This window comes from Ovis canadensis, chromosome 4, assembly GCF_042477335.2.
Source record: "Ovis canadensis isolate MfBH-ARS-UI-01 breed Bighorn chromosome 4, ARS-UI_OviCan_v2, whole genome shotgun sequence".
In the NCBI taxonomy this organism is placed as follows: Eukaryota; Metazoa; Chordata; class Mammalia; order Artiodactyla; family Bovidae; genus Ovis; species Ovis canadensis.
Window position 1 is genome coordinate 109,193,031 of NC_091248.1, and position 18,052 is coordinate 109,211,082.

Below are 18,052 nucleotides of genomic sequence, written 5' to 3' on the forward strand. Positions count from 1 at the left end.
GAAGCATATCTTTGCCGAAGATTAGTTTTTTAAAAGGATGTGCATGAAATATGATTTTTAATTAAAAGAAAGCTGACTGCAATGAATTTATAATGCATAACACCACTTTAAGAATAAGCTCTTTCTCACACCTCTAAGTCTTTCATGAATACTGTCGAATTTATACTAAAAAGAATGCTATGAAATAAGATATTATTACTCCTATCTCAGGTACAGAGAAAATAAGAAAATAGGAAAGATTAAGTACCTTGAATACAGATTATAAAGACTGCAGTACAATGAAGCTAGAAGCTGGGGTTCTCACTGCTTAACTAGAGATTATTTCATAGTCCAACGTTATTATCTCCCATGGGATTTAAGGCGGGCAGAACTCAGACCCAAAGACCACAACCTCAGCAGCTGACCCGATGGTACAGTGTTTCCCACATCCTTCAAGGCATCTGCCGTGCTCACCTGACTCCCATAGCTTTGTATGCGAGTCACCTGTAGAGTATGGTTAGGATTGTTAATAACCAACTTACAGAGCCACTATAGGGTTCCATTACCCCACACCATAAATAGCGTTACTCACTTTTTTTGATCTCTTCTAGCTTCTCAATGTACTTAGTCATACTGTTACCTAAAAAGAGAAGGATTTTAAATATGCTTTTAATGGAAGAAAATGACGTCTGAGCCTTCCCATCCTGTTTTTACAGAACTGCAGTAGACAAATGGATCAGACATAGTAAATAGTCTTTAGGATTATACGGCATTATTAAAAGATAAGGAATCCAGGGAAATGTTTTGGTCAAATGTGTTAAGCTGAGGTGCACACCCAATAAACATTAAGAAGTCCCCACAGGCACTACAAATGATCACTTTATGTAATTTCTTTTCTTTCCGAGTTAAGCCTTTCATCCTCCATTTATTTGCCCCATAAGCTTTTTTCGTGGGGAAGGTGTGCAGAAGAAGAGAAAGAAACAACAACCTCTGAATGTCTAAAATGAGCTGCTGTGCCCAGCCAAGTAACCCTTTCCTCTTCACTGAATCTTTGTGGTTTCCTTCTCTTCCCTGAACTTGGTCTTCCACTATTCATGCTGATACTGCAGTCTGAACTAGACCACACAGTCTGTATACCAGTATTCACCATGGATTTGATTTGCTGAGAAATCACAGCAGATCCTCAGCACTGTGGGGAGTCCTCCACCCTCATGTTTTATGGCCTGGTTCTATAACACTAGGTTCTAGCCAAGGTGGTTTGGAGAGTTTTCATGCATTAAAACTGGGCCAGGATCCTTATGGTTTCCGAATGAACTAAAGTCTGGTTCTCAAGCCAGGGGCTATTATTTTTTTACCGAGCATGCTTCAATTTGATTCAATTCAGCACAGCAAGCTCTATCTGGCACCTCACATGTATAGCAAAAAAAAAAGGAAAACATTAAAAATAATTTTTCATTTCTAAAACTGTGCTCCTAACTTTTAAGCCTTGAGAGCAACTAGTCAGTTTCAGTCACAAACTTTGGGTAAAAGAAATGCTTCCGATTAATGGTATAAGCACTGTTCTGAACTTTTCTTCATGTGTAGGTGACAAGCAGAGAAAGAAAATTATTTCTCTGAAACCCAAAGCACATTTTCAAAAAACAACTTATATCACTTGTTATTACTAAATCTATACCATCATGGAATAAAATTTCACTGAGTTAGAATATTCTTTTTTCATCTGACAACACACAGTCCCCAGATCAGAACCGAAGAGCAGGACTGATTCAGTGTAGTCCTGAACCCAGACTGTATCCTTCCAAAAGCTCAGAGAGACGTGACAGTAGTAGGGCTGCTCAGAAGGCCTGAGGCTTCTCAAGACAGACACTGAGAACACCTCAGAAGAGATCCAGAAAGGACCAAAGACCAAGGCTGGAATCAAATATAATCTTTTCTAGGTTCTTCAGGCTGGAATGAACCTGAGATGTTGACCAGATCTCCACAGTGGAAACCGTGAATCCTTCCCAGATTCACAGCCTCTCCTGTGCAAGTCCGCACTTGGGCAGGAACCCAACTGGTCAGTACTTAGGTTAGAAGACAGGGCAAATGGCATGCTCTTCACTGTCCCACAGTCTTATTCTTAAACGACTTTATAGGAGCACGTTCCTGGGCCCATTACAGTGCCAGGCTGTTGATGTGGCAGTTAGTTTCTTTTTGCTGGAGAAGCTTCAGGTCTCCTTCCAGAATTGTCGAAAAATTGAGGTACAAAATGTCCACTGACTTGTCCGGAGAGAGCAAGTTAGTAACTAAGTCGAGATTAGTATTCCCAACCTCCTGGTTTCTAACATGGCTCGTAGAGACACACTGATTCTCTAGCTGTGCTGTTTTAAAAACATGATTTCACTGTGAGGTAAATATGTAGGAAGTGTTACTTTCTTCATAGTAGCAGGTGGGAACCATTTCATGCTCTCAAATTCCCTGAGGCATGCTATGCATGGGAAACAATAGCCAACCTTATCATATAGTCTCTATTATTAAAACACTGCATTTCCAGTCTATAGCAGTTTCTACTAACAATGTGTCTAAAATCCATTTCTCAGTCAGTTAACAACATTTTCAGAATATTTACACAGCACTTCATCTTTGTACCAGCAGAGCCTCACAATGACCCTGTGAGGTATGTTTTCATTCCTACTGATTATTTTTTCCACTAAAGGAGAAGACAGAGAAGCAAAGTCTTTTGCAGAGGTGTACAAATACTTGGCAAAATTAGGAATAAATCTAAGAGTGCTATTGATAAGAAGCTTTTTTCATTATGGCTATTCATTCTCTCCTGTAGGGGGGAAATAAAAGAAAATGGAAGATTTCTGCATTGCTTCAATTGGAGAAATGACTAACCAACACAAAAGAAATCCCTAAAAATGATTTTAGAAAATATGAAAAGTAGTATTTTTACCCCACTTCATGTACTGCTTGTATCTTAACTAAGCAGCTCACCTTACTGGATCTAATTTCATCTGAAAACAGCTTTTTGACTACCTTTTAAAAAGAATACAAATGAATCAATTCTATAATTGACTTATTTATAAACACATTTTTATTTTATACAAAAGTAAGGAGGCTAAAAGACTATCAACAGAATAATTTTTTAATTGAAATTACACATTACTGCCAGATAAATTTTCCTAGACAAGACTTTGATTAAAAAAGAAAGTCAGTGGCTCCCCACTGCTTGCTGACTGAAGTTTAAACTCCTTGCTGTACTACTGAAGGCGCCAACGTCTTACCTACCTCTTCAATCTTGCCTTAATTACTAAACTTGACAAACTCTCTGTGAGTCTTTGGCTCTCTAACATGTCACCTTGCCCACATAATCATAATAGCTCACCCAGCTGGAAGTGACCTTTCCCTCCTCTGAACTTCTACAGCACTCAGCTTACCACTCACAAGGCATTTATCATTGTACTGCCTTATTTGTGTGTAAGTCTTATCTATCTTATTATACTGAAAGCCCCAAATAACTATTTACACACACATAGACAGATGCACACATGCACAGAATATCTTCATCCTTTCCACTGTCTAGGGTTGGAGGCACTCAAAAATACTTGCTAAATGAGAAATACTATGAGATCTACTGGCTGAAGAATCCTTATAATGGATCATATTATAATGTAAATAATCATACCCCAATTTGCTTTGAGTTTTTGGATGCCTGATTTTCTCTAAGCTATACACAACTTTATTTATATACAGTACATATATGTTACACACTACTTAAATGACCTATATTGTTTCAGGACTCAGGTAATAGAAATGTATACGGTGATATTTAGCCTCTACTTAGTTTATAATTTAAGTTGCAAAAAAAAGATATATAAAAAGGTTTTACAAGTGGAATCAAGAGAAAGAGACAACTCAACTATATTGATATTGCTAAGCAAAGATACAGCATAATCAACGAACTGAGGGGTTCATTCATTAGAGTTTTTCCTTTGTTTTCCTATAATGTAATAACCTTATTTGTACTGAGCCAGTAAGAAAAGCAAGTGATTTTGAGCAGCAGTAATCTAAAGTGGTTAAGATTTATAAGGCAGGAACTCAGTTGCTAAGAGACAATTCCACTGCTTTATTTTTCTTCAATATTTCCCTCCTCTATGGAGAAGTTCTTTTGGCTCGGAAGGAGCAGAAAGCGTGAAAAGAGGCACAGAGGTCCTTTGTTAATCTCAATAAGTTACACGAGTGCATAGTGCTTTCTGGTTTGTAAAAGGCTTTCACATACATTTCTTCCTTTGGCATAAGAAACAGAATTAAATACCAAGTAAAGATGAAGAGTACCTAGTCTGTAATGAGTTTCAGTGCTTAGGATCAAGGCTATTAGCAGATATTCAGGAAAAGTAAAGACTAAGAAGAAAAAAAGAAAATGACTAGTTTGTATGGAGATAAGAAAAGTAAGATGAATTTTTAAAAAATTAAAAATAGCTAGAAAAGACTGAGTGGAGATAGTCTATGGACTTTTAGAGAGCTAAAGAAATTTGAAATTAGATTGAATATAGATTGAAATGAGAGAATAATGCCAGAAATGAAAGCGTTCAGGAGGCTAACAAAGGAAGAGCCCTGTGGTTTGGAAATTGTCCCTTAATCAGCCTGCAGGGCTACAGAGCAGGAAGCCAGAGAGGGTGCTTGAGAATACACAAGGACCCTGCGGTGGTGACCGAACAAAGTGCCGGCAGGGATTTCATCGCAAGCATAATCCATTCCGGGCACAGTCTGGCAGTGCTGGGGAGCTGGGAAGATACACTCAGGCACCTATGGAACAAAAGAAATATTTGAAGTTCAAAATAATTCTGATATTTCTAGCCATGGCTATACAATGGTGTTTGAATTTATAAGAGACGTAGCGCCAGAAGGACAGAAATAAAATATTATCTTTACCCAGGAAGAAGATATCTGGCTTTGAAGAACTCAGTAGAAGGCGATTTGGGTGAAGATTGGAGATGCCACAAAATTCTTGATTTCTCGGGATTAACTCTGAGTTGCTCACTGTTTGGTAAGAAAAGATTAAAGACCCATCTATTTAGCCTAGAAATAAGAAATGCTCATTTGTTCCTGTGCCTATTTCTACTGCTCTGACTGCAGAGCTTAAAATCATACCTCAGACAGGAATTCCTTACTCTTACTTGACCTTTAAAGTCAGTCTGGTGTTTTCACAGCCAGGATTCCTCACACTTTTCACCTTATGGCAGACACACATAAGTGATAACATTTGGACACAACACCGAGGTTTGGGCTGTCTCAGGCCCTGACGGCTAGCCAGAGGGCTAAAGAGATCCGTATCCTGGCTCATAACCCACAGGCTGCTGTACTGAATATACAGTAAGTAAGGTAAGTCACACACACACAAAATGAATAGAAAAAATGAAAATCTTTCCCTTAAACTGACTTTAACATAATTTTTAAAATCTGAAACAAAAAATCGAACACTAGAATTACATTTCTTCCATACTGACTTTAAAATACACTGGGTTTCCGGCAATGAAGCATACTTTGGCCCTTCCAAAGGTATTATAAAACTAGACTTCTGCTTCCAGGAAGATGAGGTAGGATGTACTTTTCTCTACTCCTCCAGCTAAGTACAAGAAAATCCCCAGATGACCCACAAAATAGGAGGAAATATCTGCAAATTATCCTTCAGATAAGGGTCTACTATCCAGGGTATATAACAGAATTCTTGTAACTCAACAATAAAAAGAAAAATAACCCAACTTAAAAAAGAAAACAGGCCAAGGATATGAATAGCCATCTCTCCACAGGAGATGTATAATTGCCAATAAGCACATTAAAAGGTGCTCAACATCATTACTCATTAGGAAAATGCAAATCAAAACCACAATGAAAATACCACTTCACACCCACAAAGATGACTATAATCAAAACGATGGACAACAACAAGTATTGTTGAGGATGTGGAGAAAAAAAGAGCCCTCCTACACTGCTGATGGGAATGCAAAGTGCAGCTGCTTTGGAACACAGTTTGGCAGTTCCTCAAAAAATTAACATCTGACCACAGACTTAACATCTGACCAAGAATTCAACTTCTAGATATATAACCAAGAGAACTGAAAACAAGTTCACACAAAAACATGTATGCTAATGTTTTAGCAGCATTATGGTCAAAAAACATAAATAAACCAAACATCTATCAAATGATGAGAAGATACACCAACTGCGGTGCTGTGCTTAGTCGCTCAGTTGTGTCCAGCTCTTTGTGATCCCATGGACTGTAGTGCACCAGGCTCCTCTGTCCATGGGGATTCTCCAGGCAAAAATACCAGAGTGGGCTGCCATGCCCTCCTCCAGGGAATCTTCCCAACTCAGGGGTCAAACCCAGGTCTCCCGCACAGCAGGTGGATTCTTTACCATCTGAGACATCAGGAATAGCTATATAAAAGAATATCGTTTAGCATTAAAATAAAGTATTGACACATGCTAGAACAGTGATGAACCTTGAAAACATTATGCTAAGTGAAAGAAGTTGTACACAAAGGTCACATGTTGTATGATTGCATTTTTATGAAATATTCAGAAGAGGCAAAGTCATAGATACCAAACATAGATTAGTGATTCCCAGGAACTGGTAAAAGTAAGGCATAGGAAATTACTGCTTTGGGTATGGGGTTTCTTTATGGGATGACAGAAATATCCGGGGGGCACTAGTGGTAAAGAATCCACCTGCAAATTCAGGAGATGCAACAGATACGGGTTTGATCCCTGAGTTGGGAAGATTCTCCTGGAGAAGGAAACAGAAACCCACTCCAGTATTCTTGTCTGGAAAATCTCATGAACAGAGGAGCCTGGCAGGCTACAGTTGCAGGCTCCATGGGGCTGTGAAGAGTCGGACACGACTGAGCACGCATGCACACACACACAAAGAAATCTTCTACAGTTAGATAGTATTGATGGTTTGACAACCTTGTGAATGTTCTAAAAATGTCTGAATTGTACATTTGTAAAGGTTGAATTTTATGGTATGTAAATTATGTCTGAATTTAAGAAAACATACCCAGTTAGAAAAAAAGACTGAATAGAAAAAGAAAATCCTGGATGGGGTAAATTAAGAGTTTGGGATTAGAAGCTACATATTACTATATATAAAATAGATAAACAAGGTCCTACTGTATAGCACAGGCAACTATATTCAATAGCTTATAATAACCTATAATGGAAAAGAATCTGAAAAAGAAAATATGTTTTATGTATACATACATATATATATAAAACTGAGTCATTGCTATACACTAGAAACGAACATGACATTATAAATCAACTATACTTAAAATTAAAAAAAATACTGGACATTATATATAAAACAAACATAAAAAGACTCTGATATGTGGAGCAAGGAAGGCAGATTGGCTAGGGACTTTGGGACCTGAGCAATGACATAATGGTTGAGCTACCTGGGTGTGTGTGTGTTTGGTTTTTGTCTCATTACCCTCAACTTGGAGCTGAAGAAGCCAGAAATCCAAAAACACCAACACATGAAAAAATTCCTAAAAGGACAGCAAGACAGAAAACTATCAGATAATAACTGCCTTATTCCAGTTGCATTCCACAAAAAAGCTATGTCTTACCCTTACGTGCCCACAAAGGCCAGATGGGGAATCTTGATTTTCATCTTTGTTGGGCTATGATGAGATGCTATCAGAGTACCAAAAAGGAGGAGAAAGAGGCTGAAAACACACTCAAAGATATAACTGCTGAAACCTTTTCAAATTTGTTTTCAGTCCCTGGTGGCTCAGACGGTAAAGAATCTGCCTGCAATTTGGGAGACCCAGGTTTGATGCCTGGGTTGGGGAGATCTGGAGAAGGGAATGGCAATCTACTGCAGTATTTCTTGCCTGGAGAATTCCATGGACAGAGGCTACAGTCCATGGGGTTGCAGAGTCAGACACGACTGAAAGACTAATACTTCCAACACTATCAAATTTGGCAAGTAACATAAACTTCAGATTTATAATAAAAGGAAATACTGTTTGGCGTTTACTCCAAAGAAATTCACAGCAAGATGTTATCATAGTCAGACTTCTGAAAACTAAAGAAAGAAATCTCAAAAGCAGCAACAGAAAAATGACACCTGACCTATATGGGAAAAACAGTTTGAATAACAGGAGATTTCTCATCAAAAAATCAGGTGTCCAGAAGAAAGTGGCACAATATTTTTCAAGTGCTGGAAGAAAAGAACTGTCAACTGGAATAGAAGAGAAGATACCCTTTAGGAAAATATAGAAGAGAAGATGCCCTTTAGGAAAGAAGAGAAGATACCCTTTAGGAAAATATAGAAGAGAAGATACCCTTTAGGAAAGAAAAGAAATCAAGACATTCTCATTAAGGAAAACTAAGAGACTTTGTTACCAGTAGACCTATCCTAAAGAATGGTTAAAGGAAGCTCTCTACTTAGAAAGGAAAAGATAAAAGAAGGTATCTCACAATATCATGAAAAAAAGAATTCACTAAGCAAAACTATGCCTCTTTTCAAGTACCCATGGAACATATACCCTTGGTATATGTTTCAATACATTAAAAAAAATAATATATACAGAGTACATTCTCTAACCACAGTGGTATTAAACTAGAAGTCATTAACAGAAAGATAAGGGGAAAATCTCCAAATACTTGTAACTAAATAACATACTTCTAAATAATCCATGGATCAAAGAAGTTTTAAGAGAGGTAAAAAGATACATTGAAATGAATGAAAATGAAAATTCAACATATAAAAATTTTTGAGACACAGCTATTAATCAGTGCTGAGAGAAATTTGTATTACTAACTATATGCATTAAAAAGAGAAAAAATCTTTAATCAATAATCTGAATGCTTACCTCAAGAATCTAGAAACAAGAGCAAAATAAACCCAAAGCAAGCAGAAGAAAAGAAATCATAAAGAGAAAAAACAATAAAATTTAAAACAGAAAACACAGAGAAAATTGATGAAACCAAAAGCTGGTTCTTTGAAAAGATCAATAAAATGGATAAATCTGTAGTGAAGAAAAAAAAGACACAAATTACCAATGTCAGTAATGAAAGAGAGGCTTCACTTCAGACATTACAGATATCAGAAGGATAACAAGGAAATGCTACAAACAACTCTTATGCACATAAATTTGAAACCTTGGATGAAATGTACTAATTCCTCAAAAAACACAAACCTACAACTCATCTACTATGAAACAAACAATTTGAATATCCCCTTACCTATTAAAAATTAAATTCAAAATTTAAAAACTCAAAAAAGTCTCCAGGCATAACAGTTTTATTGGAGAATTCTACCAAATATTTAAGAAAGAATTGACATTAATAATACACAATCTCTTCCAGAAGAACAGAACAGGAGGGAATACTTCCCAACTCATTTTATGAGACCAGTATTACAACAATACTAAAAACAGACAAAGACAATCCAAAAAACAATCCAAAACTACAAACCAATGTCCCTCATGAATACAGACACAAAAATCTTTAATGAAATAATAAATAGAATTCAGTAATATATAATAAGAATTATTATACCATGATTAAGTGAGGTTTACTCAATGAATGCAAAACTAGTACAATATTTAAAAATCAATAAAAGTAATCCACTATATTATCAAGATAAAGAAAAAATACATATGATTATATCAATTGAGGTAGTAAAAAAGTATTCAATAAAATTCAATTGTCATTCGGGGTTAAAACTCTTAGAAAAATAGGAACAGGAGGAAACTCCCTCAACCTGATACAGCTAACATTATCCTTAATGATGAAAGACAATGATTTCCCTCTAAGTCTGGGGTAAAGATAAGGATGTTTGCTCCAATCACTCATTTAACATAGTTCTGCCAATTCTGACGCGCGCGCGCGCGCGTGTCTGTGTGTGTGTGTGTGTGTGTGTGTGTGTGTGTGTGGCTAAGTCGCTTCAGTCGTGTCCGACCCTGTGCGACCCCATAGACGGCAGCCCACCAGGCTCCCCCATCCCTGGGATTCTCTAGGCAAGAACACTGGAGTGGGTTGCCATTTCAGTGCAATAAGGTAATAAAAGGAAATAAACACATGTAGACTGGAAAAGAAGAAATAAAACTTTCCTTTTTTAGATGACATGATTGTCTATATAGAAAAGCCCAAGGAATCTACCAAAAACTCCTCCGTTACCTAATAAGTACTTTTAGCAACATCTCTGGATACAAGTTAAATACACAAAATTAAGCTGTATTTCTATATGATAGCAATGAAAACGTGGACACAGAAATTTAAAAATATAATTTTAAAATTATATTGCTCATTGCCATTCAAAATTGCTCAGAAAAAGAGAAATACTTATCTGTAAATCCAACAAAATATGTATAGGATTTATATGCAGAAAACTGTACAATGCTGATGAAAGAAACAAAGAGTCAAGTATATGGAGAGAAATAGCATATTAATGGAATGTAAGACTCAACATAGGAACATGTCAATTTTCCCCAAATTGATAAGACAGGTTGAATGAAATTCCTATCAAATGTATATCAATATTTTTAAAGTGTAAATAAGATTATTCTACAGTTTACATGGAAAAAGGCAAAGGAATTAGAGTAGTAAAGTAATTTCATAAAGAAAAATAAAGTGGGGATAATCCATCTAACCAATATCCAATTTACTATATACAGCTATGGTAATCAAGACTGTGTTATTGGCAAAGGGATAGACACACAAATCAATGGGACATGGAAACAACCTAGATGTCCATCAGCAGATGAATGGATAAGACAGCTGTGGTACATACACACAATGGAGTATTACTCAGCCATTAGGAAGAATACATTTGAATCAGTTCTAGTGAGGTGGATGAAACTGGAGCCTATTATACAGAGTGAAGTAAGCCAGAAAGAAAAACACCAATACAGTATACAATGCATATATATGGAATTTAGAAAGATGTAACAATAACCCTGTATGCAAGACAGCAAAAGAGACACAGATGTATTAAGTCTTTTGGACTCTGTGGGAGAGGGCAAGGGCGGGATGATATGGGAGAATGGCATTGAAACATGTGAATTATCATATGTGAAACGAATCGCCAGTCCAGGTTCGATGCGTGATACAGGTGCTTGGGGCTGGTGCACTGGGATGACCCAGAGGGATGGGATGGATGGGGAAGGAGGTGGGAGGGGGGTTCAGGATGGGGAACACATGTACACCATGGCGGATTCAAGTCATTGTATAGCAAAACCAATATAATATTGTAAAGTAAAATGAATAACTTAATTTTTTAAAAAAAATCAACGGAACAGAATACAGAAACAAGAAATAGATCCACATAAACATGCCCACTGGTTTTTGACAAAGGTGAACATACAATCCAATGGAAGAAATGCAACCTTTTAAACAAATGGTGTAGAGTAATTGGACATCTGCAAGCAAAAGTTAATCTCAATCTAAGTTGCACATCTTACACAGAAATTACCTCAAAATGTATCAGGGACTTACATATAAACCTAAAATACATAACTTATAGAAAAAATTATGATAGAAAATCCTTGGGATCTAGGTTAGGCAAAGCATTCTTAGGCCTGACAACAAAAGCAGGATCCATAAAAGGAAATAATGATATCCTGGACTTTACCCACATTAAAAACTTTTGCTGTTTGAAAGACCCTGTAGGAAGATCAAAACGACAGGCTACAGACTGGCAGAAACTATTTGCAAACCATGTATCCAACAAAGGACTAGTAGCTAGGATATATAAAGAACACTCAAAACTCAACAACTAAAAAGCAAGCAATACAATTAGAACACAGGCAAAAAAGACAAACATTTCAGTGAAGATGAAATACAGATATATAGACGGCAAATAAGCACACAAAGAGATATTCAACATAAGTCATTAGAGAAATGCAAAACACAAGGGCAATGATATGCTACTACACATCTATCAGAATGGCTAAAATTAAAAATGGCAACACCAACAAATGCTAAGGATATGGAGAAACTGGATCACACTGCTCATGGGAGTGTAAAATGGCCCAGTCACTCTGGAAAACAGTTTGGCAGTTTCTTAAAATGCTACGAATGCAACTGCCAAACAACCTAGTAACTGCACTTCTGGGCACTAATCCCAGAGAAATGAAGGCTTATTTTCACACAAAAATCTGTATTCAAGTGTTTATAGCACATTTACTTGTAACAATCAAAAAGGGGAAACAATTCAAATGTCCTTCACTAGGAAAATGATTAAACTCATGACTCTGCAATCCCATGGATAGTAGCCCACCAGGCTCCTCTGTCCATGGAACTTCCCTGGCAAGAATACTGGAGAGGGTTGTCATTTCCTCCTCCAGGAGATTGAACCCGAGTCTCCTGCATCGCGTGCACTGGCAGGCGGATTCTGTACCACTCTGCCACCTGTGAAGCCCATGGTGCATCCATACTATGGAATATTCCTAAGAAGTGAAGTCGCTTAGTCGTGTCCAACTCTTTGCGACCCCACGGACTGTAACCTGCCAGGCTCCTCCATCCATGGGATTTTCCAGGCAAGAATACTGGAGTGGGTTGCCATTTCCTTCTCCAGAGGATCTTCCCAACCCAGGGATAGAACCTGGGTCTCCTGCACTGCAGGGAGGCTCTTTACCATCTGCGCCACCACTCAGGAATAAAAAGGGATGAACTACTAATACGTGCAACAACCTGGTTAAATCTCCAGAGAACTTCCTGAGGAAAAAAATCCAGTCAAAGTTATATACTGTATGATTCCATCTATATATAAGCTGTGAAATGACAAAATTATAGAAGTGAAGAACAGATTGGTGGGAGCCAGGGGTTAAGGAGCAGGTGAGGGTGGAAAGTGGATATGAAGCATCCTTGTGGTCATGGAAGAAAAGTTCTGCATTGAGACTCTCTATCAATGTCAATATCATGGTTGGGGTAGTGCAGTATCGTTCTGCAAGATGTTACTATAGGAAACTAGGTAAAGTATATGGAATCTCTGTTTTATTTCTTACCATTCCATGTGACTCTACAATGACCTCAAAAGCCCAGATGGTGAAGAATCTACCTGCAATGCAAGAGACCTGGGTTCAACCCCTGGGTTGGGAAGATCCCCTGGAGAAGGGAAGGGCAACCCACTCTAGTATTCTTGCTGGAGAATTCCAGGCAAGAATGGACAGAGGAGCCTGGTGGGCTACTGTCCATGGGGTCACAAAGAGTTGGATACAACTTAGTGACTAACACTATGTATAAACACTAACAAGTTTAATTAACAAAAACACTAGATTAAAAAATCTCAGAATATAAAAGGATATAGGCAATTACTTTGTATTGTAAAAAGAAGATACAAATATCTCAATTTCCAAAAAACTGAATGATTTTCAGATATCATAATTGAGTCAAACTTTGGTTATGAGTTGAGGAACTGAAGAGAAAGAAATGGGTTTTCATTCAGAAAACACAATTCAATTTCCAGGAGGAAAAAAAAAGATGTTATAAATAAATCTATATAGCTGAAAAACATTTCAGCTCTTACAAATTTTAATTTTAAGAAGGCTCCAAAAGAAAGCATTAAGCAGTCTTTAAAACATTATCTGTACTTCTCAGAGAAAATATGGTATTTTTAATAAAAAGTACTTGCCTCTCAGAATAACTTTTTCCAGAAGGGTGGGTCACAGTTGCAATTATGGGGAGAAAGGTAGAGATGCAGGAGCTGAGGGCATTGGTGGTAGAAGAAATGAGGCTGGAGGAAATAACTGGGACAATGTGGCCAAAGACACAGTACACAGGAACTCAGGCCAGGTCTCCAAAGTTGACTTCTATTATCCTGCACACAAATCCTAGTTCTGTCTCCTTTATTGAACTTTAAGTAAATCACGTAATCTCTGGACTAAGACTTCCTCTTCCTCAAAGACAGAGATAACATTTTTTACCTCCTCCCATAAAACAGGATATTTGCAAGGACAGATATCTGAACAGCACAAAAATGTTTGAAAGAACGGTCCCAAGAAAGTATCTGCAAAGCAGGCTCATTTAAAACATTTAAGTCCATTTTATATGGGGAAAAATGCATAACAGAAGACAATAATTTTGAAGAAGACTAGGAGAAAGAGAAAGAAAATGAATGAGATTTAAACAGTCAACATCTCAGTTTATTTTCTTAGTTGTCTTGAGTGGTAGAAAATTCAGTATTGCTAAAGGCATGTGGCACTCCAATCAACTAGCAAAACCATCTTAATAGGATGGATTTTCCACAGCAGACTTTAAAAGGTTGAAAAAAACTAAACAAACAACCAAAATCTCACAAGACTGCAAATCCACCAGGGGCTTGGGGAGTGGTTTTCATCCTGACACTGAAAAATGTCAACAGCATGGAAATAAGCAGTAATACACTCTTAAATTTCATTTTACCTGAATTGCAGCACTAATTTAATTTTGTCTGGTATTTTAGTTACTCATTCAAGTCTGTCTGCCTCCACTTGAATCTAAGCTCTTTGATTGCAATAATCAACAGTTCACACTCATCTTTACGTGTCCCATAGCCCAGAACCTTGCATGTAGCTACACTCTGCAAATAGGGAGTTGAACAAACATTCACAAAGTATAATCGATTACTCCCAGTTTTAAGCAATATACTTAAATTGCTTAATATACTTAAAGGTCTTCCAAGATAGAGATGACATCCTGATATTTTTATTAGCCTCAGTCCTGTAACTTATTAAACAATTTTTTAAAATCAGTTTTGCAATTTATAGTGAGCTCAATAATGTGAATGGAGTTTTTAAAGATAATCTGAAAAATAGCTTTCATAAGTCCTGAACTCAGAAAGACATTAGACAAGACAGTGAGAAACTTTTAGCTATGATTTGTATCAGGCATGACATACTGCTTTTTGTCAATAATCAGCTATTAAGATTTTTTTTTTAAGTTGTAATTTGCTAATCTTTACTCACCAGTGTCTAGTCTTGACTTGACATGCTGATACCTTGGGTTTTGTGGTATCCTTCTGGTCAGATACTAAAAAATAAGAAAATTCACAAATAATTGGGTTAATGTTGGGAAAGGGACAATATACTTTAACAATTAGAACAAATTCTAAAATTTAATTGAATTTAAAGATGGAAGGAGCTCTAGAGGTCCAACAGGGCTCCTCACTACAGCTTCTCCACAGGTGAAGACGGTTATCATGTTCTGTCAAAACATTTCCATATTTTGTCAAAATAATCTCATAGCACTATGCAATTAGGAAAAAAGCTCTTGAAAATGATTTCCGACATTGAGCCAAAATTGATCTAATTTCCACCCAGTCCACTGATACAACCTAGAATGAACCATTCCACCCTGCCTCAAGCAAGCCATTAAGATAACTAAAGGCAGCTCTTTTCTCCTTTTTAATTTTCTCCTTTACATGATGATTTGAAGGCTGTCTTCTCTGGATGCCCTCTAGATTTTATCTATGCAACCCCTAAAAAACGGCACGCAGACCTGAGCACGCTGCCCAGATGTTGCCAGGTCAGGACCCGGTTTGGCAGGTCTTTCCTGCAACTCCCCTTGAGTTGAAGCTTCACAGATGTCACCGTGATGGCATCTGCTCTCACGGCAGCTGGGGTGTATCACGGGCTCAGGGAAAGTTTATGGTCAGTAAAAAGCTGTCAGGTCTCCCCTGTCCTATGCTTTGGTAGTAAATCTGAATCCAAGTACAAGGCATTTACCCATATTAAATTTCAGTGGCATTTTCAAAAGCCATTAAGAGAGGGAAGGCTAATGAATAAAGACATTACAAAATACAACTTTCTTGCTCAGGCTTTTTTCCTGGCCTACAAGTATGAAAAGCAGATGTTCAGTGACAGGTAGCAGTGGAATCTGAGATTAGAACTGGGTAATATCTCTCCAGCTTCATTTTCTGTTCTCTCCCACATGTTCCTGGGTTGAAGTTGCCCAAATGTTCTCCAAATGTACCAGGTTCACTCAGGTTTCCAGTCTTAGCAAATTGTCAACTGTCCATGCGTAAAACTTCACTTCCTCTATAAAGGTGTCCAGGGTGAAATTAGCTACTTTCTCTCTGGCTCCTAGAGGATTGAACCCTGCACTATTGTTTATACCGTGACCTTCTTTTCTAGTCTAGGATTTCCTTGAGAGTAGGAATGATAACTTCCTCAAATTTGTTTTCACCCAGGACCTTGCACATGGAGGACACATTTACTGATATTCAACCAGTAAATAAATATCTAGAATGAAGACTTTGTGGTTTGCTGTTCAGTCACTCAGTTGTGTCTGATTCTTTCTGACCCCATGGACTGCAGCACACCAGGCTTCCCTATCCTTCACCATCTCCTGGAGCTTGCTCAAACTCGTGTCCATCGAGTTGGTGATGCCATCCAACCATCTCATCCTCTTATCATTCCCTTCTCCCCCTACCTTCAATCTTCCCCAGCATCAGGGTCTTTTCTAATGAGTCAGCTCTTTGAATCAGGTGGCCAAAGTATTGGTGCTTCAGCTCCAGCATCAGTCCTTTCAATGAATATTCAGGACTGATTTCCTTTAGGTTTGACTGGTTGAACTCCTTGCAGTCCAAGGGACTCTTAAGAGTCTTCTACAACACCACAGTTCAAAAATAGCAATTCTTTAGTGCTTGGCCTTCTTTATGGTCCAAATTTCAAATCCATACATGACTACTGGAAAAACCATAGCTTTGACTGGATGAACCTTTGTTGGCAAAGTAATGTCTCTGCTTTTAATACACTGTCTAGGTTGGTCATAGCTTTTCTTCCAAGGAGGAAGTATCTTTTAATTTCATGGCTGCAATCACCATCTGCACTGATTTTGAAGCCCAAGAAAATAAAGTCTGCCACTGTTTCCATTGTTTCCCCATCTGTTTGCCATGAAGGGATGAGACTGGATGCCATGGTCTTCATTTTTTGAATGCTGACTTTTAAGCCAGCTTTTTCATTCTCCTCTTTTACTTTCATCAAGAGGCTCTTTAGTTCCTCTTCACCTTCTGCCATATGGGTGGTGTCATCTCCATATGTGAGGTTGTTGATATTTCTCCCAGCAATCTTGATTCCAGCTTGTGCTTCATCCAGCCTGATGTTTCTCATAATGTACTCTGCATATAAATTAAATGAGCAGGGTGACAATATATAGCCTTGATGTGCTCTTTTCCCAATTTGGAACCAGTATGTTGTTCCATATCCAGTTCTAACTGTTGCTTCTTGACCTGCATACAGGTTTCACAGGAGGCAGGTCAGGTGGTCTGGTATTCCCATCTCTTTCAGAATTTTCCAGTTTGTTGTGATCCACATAGTCAGTGGCTTTAGCATAGTCAATGAAGCAGAAGTAGATGTTTTTCTGGTATTCTCTTGCCTTTTCAGTGATCCAATGGATGTTGGCAATTTGATCTATGGTTCCTCTGCCTTTTCTAAATCCAGCTTGAACATCTGGAAGTTCACGGTTCATGTACTATTAAAGCCTAGCTTGGAGAATTTTGAGCATTGCTTTGCTAGCATGTGAGATGAGTGCAACTATGCGATAGTTTGAACATTCTTTGGCATTGCCCTTCTTTGAGATTGGAATGAAAACTGACCTTTTCCAGTCCTGTGGCTGGCCACTGCTGACTTTTCCAAATTTGCTGGCATATTGAAGGAAGCACTTTCACAGCATTATCTTTTAGCTCAGTTGGAATTCTATCACCTCCACTAGCTTTGTTTGCAGTGATGCCTCCTAAGGCACACTTGACTTTGCACTCCAAGATGACTGGCTCTAGGTGAGTGATCACACTGTTGTGGTTATCTGGATCATTAAGATCTTTTTTGTATAGTTCTTCTGTGTAATTATGCTACCTTTTCTTAATATCTTCTGCTTCTGTTATGTCCATACAGTTTTTGTCCTTTATTCTGAGGATTATATTACAGCAACTATTTAGTTTCTTAGAAGAGAACATTAGATTTTAAAACCTGTATCATTTGCCCTTGAAAACAGAGTTAAATTACAGCATGCCCTGTTGAGAGGACTGAAAAACAAATCTACATATTAAAATACTTTTTCAAATGACTCACAAAGCATTAAAAAAAATAGGGTATATATATAT

The 18,052-nt window shown here is 37.7% G+C and overlaps 1 protein-coding gene across 6 annotated transcripts in view; it reads right to left on the reverse strand.

Annotated features, from left to right (window-relative positions):
* CEP41 (centrosomal protein 41) overlaps nucleotides 1–18,052 on the reverse strand; it is a 45,928-nt gene that overhangs the window by 15,534 nt on the left and 12,342 nt on the right. For 2 of the 6 annotated variants that reach the window (XM_069586976.1, XM_069586975.1), the window contains exons 2-3: nucleotides 14,919–14,982; nucleotides 572–619 (exon numbers count right to left, since the gene is read on the reverse strand). In XM_069586976.1, coding sequence (XP_069443077.1) covers nucleotides 572–619; nucleotides 14,919–14,982 — 112 coding nt within the window. Of the gene's footprint in view, nucleotides 1–247; nucleotides 312–453; nucleotides 484–571; nucleotides 620–2,955; nucleotides 4,650–14,918; nucleotides 14,983–18,052 lie in introns of those variants that run through there. The other 4 variants (XM_069586981.1, XM_069586978.1, XM_069586980.1 and 1 more) reach the window with 3 other exon arrangements.